Source organism: Centruroides sculpturatus, unplaced genomic scaffold (genome assembly GCF_000671375.1).
Source record: "Centruroides sculpturatus isolate CEXI.00-Female unplaced genomic scaffold, Cexi_2.0 scaffold2409, whole genome shotgun sequence".
In the NCBI taxonomy this organism is placed as follows: domain Eukaryota; kingdom Metazoa; phylum Arthropoda; class Arachnida; order Scorpiones; family Buthidae; genus Centruroides; species Centruroides sculpturatus.
Window position 1 is genome coordinate 9,108 of NW_019386501.1, and position 13,834 is coordinate 22,941.

Sequence of the window (13,834 nt, forward strand, 5' to 3'; positions counted from 1 at the left end):
GTGCAAGCAAGGGGAGATCTGGACTGATATTTACCGTAAACCCTGCTTTCAACCCGTTATCATCCCACGTCAATCAATCGATCCCAAGCATATCAAATTGGCGGTGTTCAGATCATGGATTAAACGTGCGTATACGCATTGTACAAGTTTCTGCGGCACAATAAAGGAGCTAAGGTACATTCTTAAAATAGCCCAACTAAACGGATATCCAAAGAAAGAGATAGAGGATCTTATTTCATCCTTCCAATCCACTACACGGCATTCTCCCAAGATTGACCCTAATAAACGAATAGTGCTTAATTACGTACCATTTCTGAACAGGATACACACATCTACTGCCAAGTCTAATAACTTACACATTGTATACAGGCGCAATCCCACTATTTTCAAACTATTGAGAAACGACAAAAAGAAAGAGGATCGGAATTCAACAACGGGTATATATTCAGTGCCTTTACATGATCAGCGTTTCGATTCCAGGCTAGTTTACGTGGGTGCGACGATGCGCGGTCTGAAGAAAAGGCTCAAGGAACATAAGTACACTATCGATAAGAACCTTGATAACACTGTGTTAGCATCATACGCAAAACAACAAGATATAAATGTTCTATGGGATCAGGCATCAATTATAAAAACGACAACTAATCGGCAAACGATCAAACATCTAGAGAAATTGGAAATCTATAAGGCGCACATGAAAACCGGTTGTATAAACCATAGGGACGCCGACTCATTGTCCACTGCGTGGAGATCCTTTTATAATTATTAATTTTTCACTATTTATTTGTTAATTTTTCATTAATTTTTCATTAATTCGTCCACCAGGGCGTTTTCCGTTAATTTTTTATTTTTGTATTTATTTCGAACGCATTTTGTTCTATATTTAGTGTTCTATTTTTAGTAACTGATGATGATCGTTGAAAAACGATTGAAAACGTTTTTATTTTATTAAATGTTGCTGGATTTATATCGGTGTAGTTTATTTTTCAATTAATTCTATTAATATATCATCATTAATTGATAACATAGAATGTAATTTTACTACAACTTTTCAAGATAAAATTTCTCAGTGCTACTCTATTAATTATGAACAATTCTGTTGTTGTTTTATAAAGTTCTGATTTTCTTATAAAAAATAAATATCACATAGCCGACATATAGACGTACATTTTGATGGTATAATTTTCAATTACAAAATGACTGTTGCCAGAGTAAAGTCGACCCCCCTATAACACTGTTGATTATTCCATGTTATATGAATTCCATGTTGTACGAGTCATTTAACTTTTACAAATACATGAGCTGTTCACAGCCTGACACAGGTGTTTGTAAAATCTAAGTGACTCGTACAACATGGAATTCATATAAAACAGAATTATCAACAGAGTTATGGGGGGGTGATTGTATGTATGTAAATAAATATGCAAAAAAGTTTTGTTTTTAAATAAATATTGCTTTTGACATTGACTTGTTACCTGAAATGGGTTGATTTTATTGTTTTGTTACCCTGTTTATTGTACTGTACATTTGTAGTTTTCTGAAAAATAAATCAGTTTTTCTCTCTGACAATATAATAAATTTAAAAATACCAAGAATAGAGTGAAAATTATAGTTTTATTAAAAAAAAAAAAAAATCACATTGATACTGACAAATTTGAAACACCAACTTCCTGATTAAGAAATTGGCATATCCCATGGTAGAAATTCTGAAGGTTTTAATGATTGTGCAATTTTCAACTTCAATTTTCCTGTTTAATTTTGAGTAGTGTGTCTTGCTGCTTGGCACATGTCAGTCGCAGGGAATGCACTATATCTATGCCAAGTTTAATTAAAATTGATAACTCCAATGTCACACTGTCCCCTTATCAGTCAAAACAATCTGTTCCATTTTTATTCCAGTGGCTAAAATTTTGATCTACAGATGCATATGATAGTTAGCTTATTATATAAAATATACAGTTACTCTGCTCAAGTTGTATATACTGGAAAATATGTTCATAACTTTACTAAGAAACCACAGTTTATTATAATTCTGTCATTAAACAGCAATAATATAACTGTAGCTATTTGTCAAAATAGCTACAGTTATATTATTGCTGTTTAATGATAGAATTAGCTACAGTTGCTGTATATTTGTCCTCTTATGTACTATCTGTCTCCAAGCTATAATACTATGCCAATAATGTCATATATTGTTAAAAATTATTTTTGTATGGAATTAATGATTAATGGTTTCTTCTTTCTTTTTGCTAATATGTAATATTATAATTTTAAATACCTTTCATCTCCTGTTGTCAAATCAATGGAGTTCACCCAATCTTGAATAGTTACAGGTGATTTTGGTGGTGGAGTTCCTAGATTATAAAATTATGATTAAAATTAGAACTTTATTTGTATCTTAAAAAATAATCAACATGTTAATCATTTAAATGAATAACTTTAACTTAAATTTATGATATTAAACAAATCTATGAAAATTATATATAGTGTAGCATCTGTTTACTGCACAAACAAAATCTAAAATGTACTACTTTGTATACATACAATTTTTAATCATATAATACTGAACAAGCTTGAAAGTTTATTAGTTTTGTAAAGTATACTGTAGTAATAAAAAATATTTTATTGTTGTAATGTACAGAGTATCAATAAATATAATTTATTGCTACTCTGTATATTTCAAATTTCAACACAAAAATCAGATACCACTTAATTAAATATTTGTTAAAACAGCTTGATCTCAAAGTTTCATGTGAAAATGATTAAAATATTCCCATTCCTGATTTTTGATTGATGTTTAAAGTACAGATAATTATGGACATCCTGTATTGTGATACATTATAATAAAGCAGCATCATTTCTAACTTATAATAATCATCAAATGAAATAAAAAAAATGATCATCTTATATAAGACAACATGGTATTTAATTTTGAAATATTTTCAAAAAATATTTATTTTCAGAAACTATAAAAAACATGAATTATAGTTTAAGAAAAAGAGTTTTTTTTTTAACATTTAAGGAATAAATACAGTAAAACCTCTAATCTTGAATCTCTCCTTAAATTAAATTGGATTGTTGGTCTTATAAATATACTATATAATATAATGTATTTTCCCACTCTTTAAAGTTAAACAAATTTTCATGTATCTCCACACTGACCTTTCTTGTCAAACTCAGCAGATGCTGACCAACCAATTAAGCTCTGTGAATCCTTTTGGTGCATTTTGTGGTAAAGCAGCTTTAACACAGCTGGATAAGCAAGCCAATGACAGTCTGTTTCAAATTAAACTTGTTTATCCAGCTGTACCAGTGTTTCCCAACCTCTTTTGTGCTATGCCCCACCTAAGCCTTTCTAAAATTCTCATGTCCCCCTAACATATACAGTGGCTATACCAGGCATGGCCAACATATGGCCTGTCTAATGAATTTATGTGGCCCGCGATTAATCTTCCAATATTAGCTACTCAAGTCCGAATAGCTCAATGAAAAATTCTGATGCCTAAAAAAAAAAATAAAAAGGTCAACAACTCATTTTCAAATTGCCCCCCTTAACAATCGAATTGCCCCCTTGTGGGGAGTGGGCCCCACGTTGGGAAACACTGAGCTGTACTGAAGCCACTTTACCAAGCAATATATTCTTTGTTCATGACCACAGTTGCCAGTTTAGTTGGAAAACCCATCAGATCTTGTAGAGTATTAAAATTTAGTGAAAACAACTTTTAGTGGGGCAAGTTAGTCAGTAGTAAAGTATTTAGTGAAATTTTTGGCAGTTAAAAAAAATAAAAAACATTCAATGATTCCATAACACTATGTCCTACATAGCAGTGTCCAGCGATTGCAGGTGAAAAAAATCTTTTTAAGTGCTTCCAACTCACAAGCGGCTTCTGTCTAGAGTGGATGCATGTTGTTTACAAAATGGCGGCAAGAAGACTTTGTCAAATGCTACTATGGAAAATATGATAAGCATTAAAATGGTAAATTTGAAAGATAAATGTTACCACTAACTAGATACACAACAAATATAAAGAATATAAAATAATAAGTTAAAAAAAAGTTTTATTTTTAAAACGTTACATTTATACAAAATCAGAAATTATTAAATTATGTAGAAGATTATTAATTAAAGTACATACAACATATATACACAATTTATTTATCATTCTGTTTTTATTTATCTACAAAATCAGCCATTTTCTTCTTTGGAAGTGTGAGCAGTGGAAATGGCAATCAAACTTGCTTGGTAGCAGCTTCCTGCGCGTGTGTGTAGAAATGTTATCTGGTGGTCGCTGCATGCTAAACGCGGTTATTATGGACATGCACATTTGCTTGAATCAGTTTGTCTGCTCTGCATGCAAGCATGTTCACGCCCGCAGTCGCTGGATGTTGCCACATAGGATGTAGCCTAACTAGTTTTATCACAAAAAAAAAAAAAAACCAAACAAACAAAACAAGAGAGTAGAAAAAAGTTGGGCAGCATGAAATCTGTAAATCATCTATGATATCTGCATTGCATTTCATTTCATTATTCTCCTGATTTTCAGTTTTTCACTAATAAATGATGTACACAACAAACGAATGCAAGAGCATAGGACAACAGAAGTGATTCTGTTGGAAGAAATTTACTCAAACAAAACAGTTTATGATACACAATAATGTGTATCATAAAATGTGTTCATCACAAAATATCACAAATTAATACATTAGAGTCCTGAAAACTTGGCACTCGATAACCTGGCAGTCCGAATAACTTGGCCACACCCTGGCAGGGCGAAAAAACTCCTAGTTAATTTTCATTATAGACAGCTTTATGTCTCATAAAGTATTTTTCTGAGATCTGTCTTATCAGGTAAATTACTGTACACTGTGTATTAATTAATTTTCATTTTCATGTAGTAAATTTTCATGTAGTAAGGCTCTATGTCTTCATAAAGTACGTACTTTTCCTTTGTTTAAGGGTATTTGGGCAGTTTATTCTCAGTTATATTCTCAAGCAAACAATACATACAAGTACAGTACAGTATTTTCTGAGGAAACACTCATACTTATTCTTTTTTAACCCCATTCCCGATAATCCGGCATTTTCACAAACTCGGCCACCCTTTGGTCCACATTAGGCCAAGTTTTTGGGACTCTACTGTATGTTCATCTTCCTCTGTCAAATAACAAAGCAAAAATCTTAGAATGATAGCAAAAAGAGAACACAGAGGCAAAAATATTGTAAAAATTGAAAAATGGTTCTTGAACTAAAAGGTAAATTCCAAAAATACATCGACTACTTATATTACAAAAACTGGCTTTGTAAAAGTTGAAACTTGTTAGCGAAATATTGAATATATTTATCTATAAATAGGCTAACATTGGCCTGAATAATTATTATTATTAATTCCTAGAACTTGCTTTTACTGGAAATGTTTAGTTTCATTAATGCTGTAGATTACACATTTAGGTTAATGTAATATACTGTAATTCAGTCACACATTGTGCTTGAATAAAAAATTTTCTATTCTTTATATACTTCAAATTATGTGGAACTTTCCATAACTCAAACTTGACCATTTTTTTAGTCCCTTCAAATTCAAGATTTAGAAGTTTGACTGTATATATTAACTTTAAAATTGATATTTCTTAAATATTATTATTGTTTACATCTTATATTTAAATTTATTAAAACTGATTTTATGATCAAGTTCTATAATTGAAATTAAGTGTGTTAATTTTTATTGAATAACTTTTTCAATTATTGTTATATTCAAATTATATTATTGAATATTATACTAAACAAATAAGTTTATATTTAGATTTTATATATACTGTGTTAATTGAATAAATGAAGATGATCTTAAAACTTAAAAAAAGTTTATAGATATGATATTTTTGAAAAATATTTACCTTTTGCTAATTGTGCACTTTCAGAAACATTAACAGAGATATTACAAGCAGAATTTTCAACATGTTCATTTTCCAACTGAGTAACCAATATTTCTTCTTCTAATTTACTTGATAATGCAATTTGTTCAGAATTACTTTTAGGCATATTCAAACATACTGGTAAACTAGTCATTTTATTTAATGTTTTCATTCCAGTTTTTGTACATTTTTCTTTAATATTTGATTTGGCAAATATTTCATGATCTGTAGTTAACCTATCAAATTTCTTCCTTCTAACAGAATTAGTTAAAGATTTTAATGTTATATTCTCAGTAAACTTATCTAAATCGTCACATGCTATTTCTCCATTTTTAATTTTCTGCCAGTAATCGTGACTATATTTAATTGCACTTAGTTTCTCCTCTGGACTAAGATTGCTTCTTAATACTTTCAATACAGATTTTAAGTGAATATCTCCATATAATTCAGAATCAGATTTGATATCAGGATTATTTTGACGACCTTTAATTTGTCGTCTCGTTGAAGTATCATCACTTAAAGATTTAGTAAAATTATAATTATTAGAAAAAGAATCCTCTTTTGAAACAGCATGGTCTTGTTCACTTTTGCACAGATTTTGAAGAGTTAAATTTGGATCATTATCCTTTTCACAGATTTTATTTTCATTATCTTTTTTATATTTAACTTTATCTATTTTATCTTCAGCATTTTTATTTTTTGAATATGAAATACATAATTTACTAGTGGAAGTTTTTTTACTGTTTACAAGACTTTTGTTCTTTCCTTTATCACTGCAACTAAAAAATCTTTTTGCTTTAAAATTTTTTATGACTGTGTCATCATTCTTTGACTGTAATTTTTGTTCTGATTTTTGCAATTTTTTCTTATCTGATGCACCAATATTATTTGAAGACACAGAAACTCCTTTCCTTTTACAACAAAATTCACCAGTAGCTTTCCCTGTTGAATTTGCTCCAAATGTTTGAGAAGTTTTTGATGAATTGAAAGTTTTACTCACAAAACTCTCTTTATTTAATGTATGTGGAAATTCCTTGTTTTCTACACTAGATGCCTTTGAAACTGCACCTTTACTGTTAAGTTTCTTAGTGGTGAAATTTAGAAAAGATTGTGAAGCAGATGAAAATAATGTTTTATTAGTTTTTGAATTAGAATTTAGCTGGGCTTTTCCTTTCAAATTTGTACCTTTGAGAAAAAAAATTATTAAATATAAATTATAATTTTAAAATATATTAATATATTATTCAAATATAAAATTTAAGCTATAGTGTAAACAATTTTAATACCTATTATTAATAAATAATCTTTAGAATATTTATTTATCTACAATATCTTAATCTACAATTCTTCCACATTTCAAAGAAGTAAAGAATTCAAAAGATTTCGGGGGCGCTCTGATCTTCAAAGCTGTTGGTGTGAATTTTTTCCCACTTCCATACTTACTCTAATTTTCAAGAAATGAAGAATTTTGAAATATTTTCGGTTAAAAGGAATAATATTAAGCTTCTTGTTTTATTGTTATTGATTGCTGGAATAGAACCAAATCCTGGTCCCTTACAGAAAATTCCAACAAAGAGAGGAAGACCACCACTTACTCATCAAAAATTGCTGTCTAATAGTATCAAACCATTGGAACCAGATTCAAACCTGATCACTGATTATACTGAACCTAGAAGAGCCGAATCATCATTTCAAATAGGTAAGCTAATTAATTTAACTTCCTCACAAGAACAATTACCTGTGGAAGAAATAGACATTTCAACAACAGAATTATGGAATAATATAGTCGAACTGATAACTAATAGTAATAAGCTAGTGAGTCAATTTTCACTTATAAGACAAGAAATAAATATAATTCAAAATGAAATTAAAGAATTTAAAGATCAAATTCAACAAATAAGGATAAGAAATGATAAAATAAAAAATGAATTTACAAACTAAGACTAGAAAGTGAATTAACTCAATATAAACTGGATACTATGACTAATACTATGAATAATAATAAAATTATAATTTATGATATTACAAATCAGCTTAAAAATATTACTAAAAATGAATTAGCAGCATTTTTTCTAATACTTTAAAAATAATTTGCAGTGAATCAGAAGATATGGTAAATATATATTCAATACCTAATTCAAATATTCAAATTAAGTGCATAGTATTAAAATCAAACCTATTAAGAAATAGAATCCTTGCAGCCTTTAATAAATTGAAATATAATAAGAGACTGGGAAATTAGCAAGAAATTAATATGTCAACTGATTTAAATAAAGATTCTCACAAAAGAAGAAAAAACTTTTACAATATTATATAGAATTTAAGAAACAAGGATTACAACTAAAACTGTGTGATGACTATCTGATAATTAATCGTCAAAAATTACATATAGTTATATTCAAGATCAATTAGTATATGCTGATGATTTTTTGAAGTATTCTCTACAGAAAAACCCAATAACATAATTTAGAGTTATAATGTGAAAAGGATCAACATATTAAAATTTCAAATAATCTTAACTTATATATCATAAATTGGAACTGCCAAGGCTTAATCCACAAATTAAAACCCAAGATTTCTCTCAATTACTACATAAAACTGATATCTTGGATATAACTGAAACCTGGCTAGTCACGCCAGTTAATGAAATTAAAAATAGAATGGAATATACAATTATATCTTCTGACGCACAGAAATCAATAGGACCTGGAAGACCGCATGGAGGACTTTGTCTAATAGTAAGAAAAAACAATGGTTCCGTAAAATTGATACAAAAAGCAACTAATTATATTTTAATCTCATTAGAAATTGATAATACTGAAATGAAACATTTATACAAAAAGTTAATTATTATAGTGTTAGTTTACGTTCAGCTTGACCAAATAGACTTACTAAATGAAATATTCAAAAATCTCGAAAAATGGAAAAATATCTCTCCACATGTATTATTATTTGGTGATTTTAACTCCAGAATTGCACAGATATTAGATTCAGAATATAAAGGACCAAATAATCTAATATCTACTTTAACCGAAAAACAAAAGATAATAATCATAACAGATTGGGTCTTCAATTAATAAAAAATACTCAACAACTACAATTAATAATTTTAAATGGAAGAATAAAAAATGACTATGCATCTGAATTTACTTGTGTTGCGAATATTGGAAGTTCAGTAATAAACCTTAAGATATGTTCTGAATTGCTGTCTGACTCGTGTAAAAAATTCAAGTTTTAAATTGTGACATATCTGATCATTTAAATCAAATGTATAAAATTAATGATTTTTTTTAATCAAATCAAATGATCAATCAAATAATCAAATTTTTAATCAAATGATAATAAATTAATAAAACTAAAAAAATTGTTTTTTACTAATTATGTTACTTAAAGTAAAATATTTAAAAGATAAATAACGACAAAATTTACTATTAAACGGTTATTGTAATATTATTGATGTTTTTGAAGATGATGTATATCAAACGATTGATAGATAACAAATGTATATTAATATATCATTGGAAAATACCCCTGTAACAAGGCTTAGCCTTAATGCAAATAAAAATAGTTGATTGATTAATTATACAGTAGAACCTTCAATTTATACACAGGAATTCATTTCGTTTTTTTAAACAAAAATTTAGAATTAAAACTGAATTGAGTTAGGAAATTCGGTTCAATAAAATTCATTGAGAATATTTTTATTTAAATACAGAAATTTAATACATTTAAAATACATATACATATATATATATATATATATATACACATTTGTAGGGGTGCTGTATTAAATGTATAGGCCTACATATTAAATAAAGATGATCAGATTAACATAAGATGTTATCATATTGTTCGGTCTATAATCAATTTAATGTTTAAACTGGTTGTAGATATTCTTTATATTTACTCAGCTCAATAAAATTATGGAAATTAGAAAGATCATTTTAGATTATTTCATTCATATCTAAAACACAAAAAATAAATTTTATACAAAACCAGTTTCGAGAACACGAATATCTTATTTATTTTGAAGGTTATTTCAGTTTATTTTTTAAAAATTGTTGCAATTCTTTGACCTCGACATTTTATTTAATAAAACAGAATATAAAATCTGCATCATATTTATTATCTATAATATGTTGACAAAGTAGAATAAGTATATATTATGCTTATAAACTTCTAAAGTATAGACTTATATATTTTTACTTAAAAGAATTATAGCTAAATTATTAAAAATTGGAGAGTAATAACTCTATACTGTATTATCTGTTTTCAACGAATTCGAAAAAGTACAAAACAGATTTACACGTAGAATTTTTCAACTAGGATATAATACTCCAGGAAGCTCTCTAAGATTGGAATTGAATAGGTATAAACTAAATACCATTTTAATGAAAAGATATATTAAATTTCTAATAAAAGTTATTGATGCAGGAGACCTTACTACGAAGGTGCTATAGATATTATACCATAAATCGAGAAATAAAGATTTAAATAGAAATTGGATAATTCAACTAACGAAAATTCTAAACACATATGGGTTCTCTATGGAACTTTTTATGGAACATACGACCACTAATGTACAACAAAGTAAACTATTAATTCAGAGAGTAATGGAAATATTGATTGTGCAAGATATCGAAGATATACAAAAACGAAAAAACCCATTCTGGTACAAAATAATTTTAAACTACCCAATGAATAATAATTATATGTTCACGAACCTGGCATTTAATGTCAAAAAATTCTTCATACAGCTCAGACTAAATAAAAATGGGATTATTTTAAATGATAAGTTCCTGGATTACTCTCAAACCATATGCCCAAGATGTAATAAATCAATGTCTAAATTCCATATATTCTGTGAATGTGATAAAGTAAACGAAATCAGTCAAAGGTATGATATAAGTATAATAGCTAATTTTTCCAACGAATCTGAGATGTATAAGATCCTTGATAGAGAAAATATTAATACTATTTTTAAAATATATAACTATATGAACCATTTTTTAAAATAGATTGTGATTAATATCTTATGTTAATGAAAGTGTGAACCAGCAAGATATAAACTAATTAGAGCAAAGTATTAGAGTTAATGAAACAATAATAGTCTTAAAGGTTTGTTTACGAATGATGTGTGTTATATTGTAGATATATGATAAGGACATATACAAAGTATTTGTTTATGAAATATAAAAATATGTTTGAGATATGTTTATGAAATATACAAAGTTAAAACTGTAAGATATATAATGAATAGTTAATAATTTTGTTCAAAGATTAATAAACGAAGCATTCTGTACTAATATGTTGTATTAACAAACATCGCCCTTGTAACAGGCGAAAGCCTTATACGCTTAAAAAATTGAATTGATTGATTGATTGATTGATATATTATCTGTTTTATCTTTTGAAATTTATGAATTATTTCTACTTTAAAAGAAAATAGATATAATATTATACAGTAGAACCATGAGGGCGCTCTGATCTTCAAAGCTGTTGGCGTGAATTTTTTCCCACTTCCATACTTAGTCTAATTTTTCAAGAAATGAAGAATTTTGAAATATTTTCGGTTAAAAGGAATAATATTAAGATTCTTGTTTTATTGTTATTGATTGCTGGAATAGAATCAAATCCCGGTCCCTTACAGAAAACTCCAACAAAGAGAGGAAGACCACCACTTACTCGTCAAAAATTGCTGTCTAATAGTATCAAACCATTGGAACCAGATTCAAACCTGATCACTGATTATACTGAACCTAGAAGAGCCGAATCATCATTNACAAATTTTTAAAAATATTTTCACACACAATATTTATAATGCATTACCAGTAATTACAATACAAAATGGTTAAAATAATAAATATGTTTAAAACAAAACTGTAAGAATAAAACACTCTTCTCTAACTGTGCTCAACTAATACTCACACCTTGATACAAAAACCTTTAAAAATGCAGCCTTTTAATTCACTTTTCTAATGTTTTCGGCCAGTTTGAATGGCCTTCCTCAGGAACAGAAAAATCAAATAATTCTGATTTCTATAACATCATCTGTTTTAGAACATTTTAAACTTTGAATTTTCCTAAATGTCTAGTCTGGATGCCCATACATAAAGGATTACAAATAAACTATACACATATATATATAATACATGAAAAATAACTAAATAAATAAACTAAATAAGTGAATAAATACAAAAATACATTAACACAACTGCTAATAGAGAAGGCCATCACTGTGCCTGCTTCTTTAACTGTTTGTCCCTTTTTTATAATAGAATATTCATATTATACCAGCTCTCCAAGCCATTGAGTCTTTACTCAATTCTCTGAAGTTTACTGCTAATCCTTCCTGGTTTGTCTTATGCTTCTGCATATTTCAGGTGTCTCTTGGCCTGAATCTTTTGTATTATTTTAGCTCTTTTCCCAATTTACTATGACTTCTGTCAGGTCTGCTATAACATATGTTGCTAGTGTAGTGACTGGCTGCTCATTCTGCACGTTCCTTTTATGCTCTTTTAGCCTTTCTTTTAACGATCTTCCTGAGGCTCCGATGTAGTATAGCTCTTTTTGTCGCCTTTTGTCTAGTACTGGTATTCTATATATTCTTGAATCAGCCTCTGATCTATGTCTTCCTTGTCTGTGCATAGCATCTGGTATACTGTTAGATTCCTTTTAAAAATTATCTTTTTGTTTGTTGCTGCTCCTATTTCTTTGTAAATATTGCTTAGAGGTACCATGTATTCCATTACAGTGTATTCTTTTATTCTTTCCTGCTCATTGCCTTCGTTATTGTCTATTCTTCTTTTGTTAATAATGGCCTTTATCATATTCTGGCTGATACCGCACTGCCTAGCTAGTTCTTTAATGTGATCTAATTCTTTAATTCTGTCTTGTGGTTTGTTGCAGTGTGTATATGCTCTCTCTATAAGCTCCCAGAATGCTGCTATTTTATAGCTTGCTAGGTTGTGGGAAGTCCATGGTATTAACAGTAGGTTATAAGTTGCCTTTCTGTAAACTTTTGTAGAAATTTCCCCTCCTTTCTCTACTTCTATTGCCATGTCTAGGAAATGTATACTTTTATCATTCTCTTGCTCTAGTTCAAGCTCTAGGCCAAACTTGCTGGAATTGATGTCTCTGATAATTTGTTGAATGTCTGGTTTTTCTTTCCAGATAATCAAGACATCGTCAACATAGCGCACATATACTAGAATGTATACTGCATATTACAGTAAGATTACCTTCTCTAAAGTCCTTAGGTTCATCTCGCATAATGCCCAGAAACAGGATTTCCCATTGCCACTCCTCTATGTTGTATTTATGTTATTCCATTAAAGTTAAAGATCGATGAATATGTAGCAAGATTTTTCTGTTTCTTTGCAGACACACTAAGGTGACATATATCAACACTTGGCAACTTATTGACTATTTATTCAGTTGGGACGCCTTTTACATTACGCGTTTCGGGCATTGGCCCCTCTTCAGCCAACTAGACATAAAAAATNAAAAAATCTTTTACAATACTATATAGAATTTAAGAAACAAGGATTACAATTAAAACTGCGTGATGACTATCTGATAATTAATCGTAAAAAAATTACATATAGTTATATTCAAGATCAATTAGTATACGCTGATGATTTTTTGAAGTATTTTCTACAGAAAAACACAATAACATAGTTAATTTAGAGTTAGAATGTGAAAAGGATCAACATATTAAAATTTCAAATAATCTTAACTTATATATCACAAATTGGAACTGCCAAGGCTTAATCCACAAAATAAAAACTCAAGATTTCTCTCAATTACTATATAGTACTGATATCTTGGATATAACTGAAACCTGGCTAGTCACACCAGTTAATGAAATTATAAAAAATAGAATGGAATATACAATTATATCTTCTGACGCACAGAAATCAAT

General features: G+C 28.6%; 1 protein-coding gene across 1 annotated transcript in view; it reads right to left on the bottom strand.

The window, feature by feature from the left end:
* The window catches only part of LOC111615156, an 18,043-nt gene extending 5,072 nt beyond the window's left edge, over positions 1–12,971 (bottom strand). Inside the window, exons 1-4 of the mRNA XM_023356555.1 lie at positions 12,648–12,971; positions 12,346–12,582; positions 5,893–7,108; positions 2,279–2,354 (exon numbers count right to left, since the gene is read on the bottom strand). Of these exons, the coding sequence (XP_023212323.1) occupies positions 2,279–2,354; positions 5,893–7,108; positions 12,346–12,582; positions 12,648–12,971 (1,853 nt within the window). The remainder of the gene's footprint in view (positions 1–2,278; positions 2,355–5,892; positions 7,109–12,345; positions 12,583–12,647) is intronic.
* Positions 12,972–13,834: the final 863 nt, after the last annotated feature.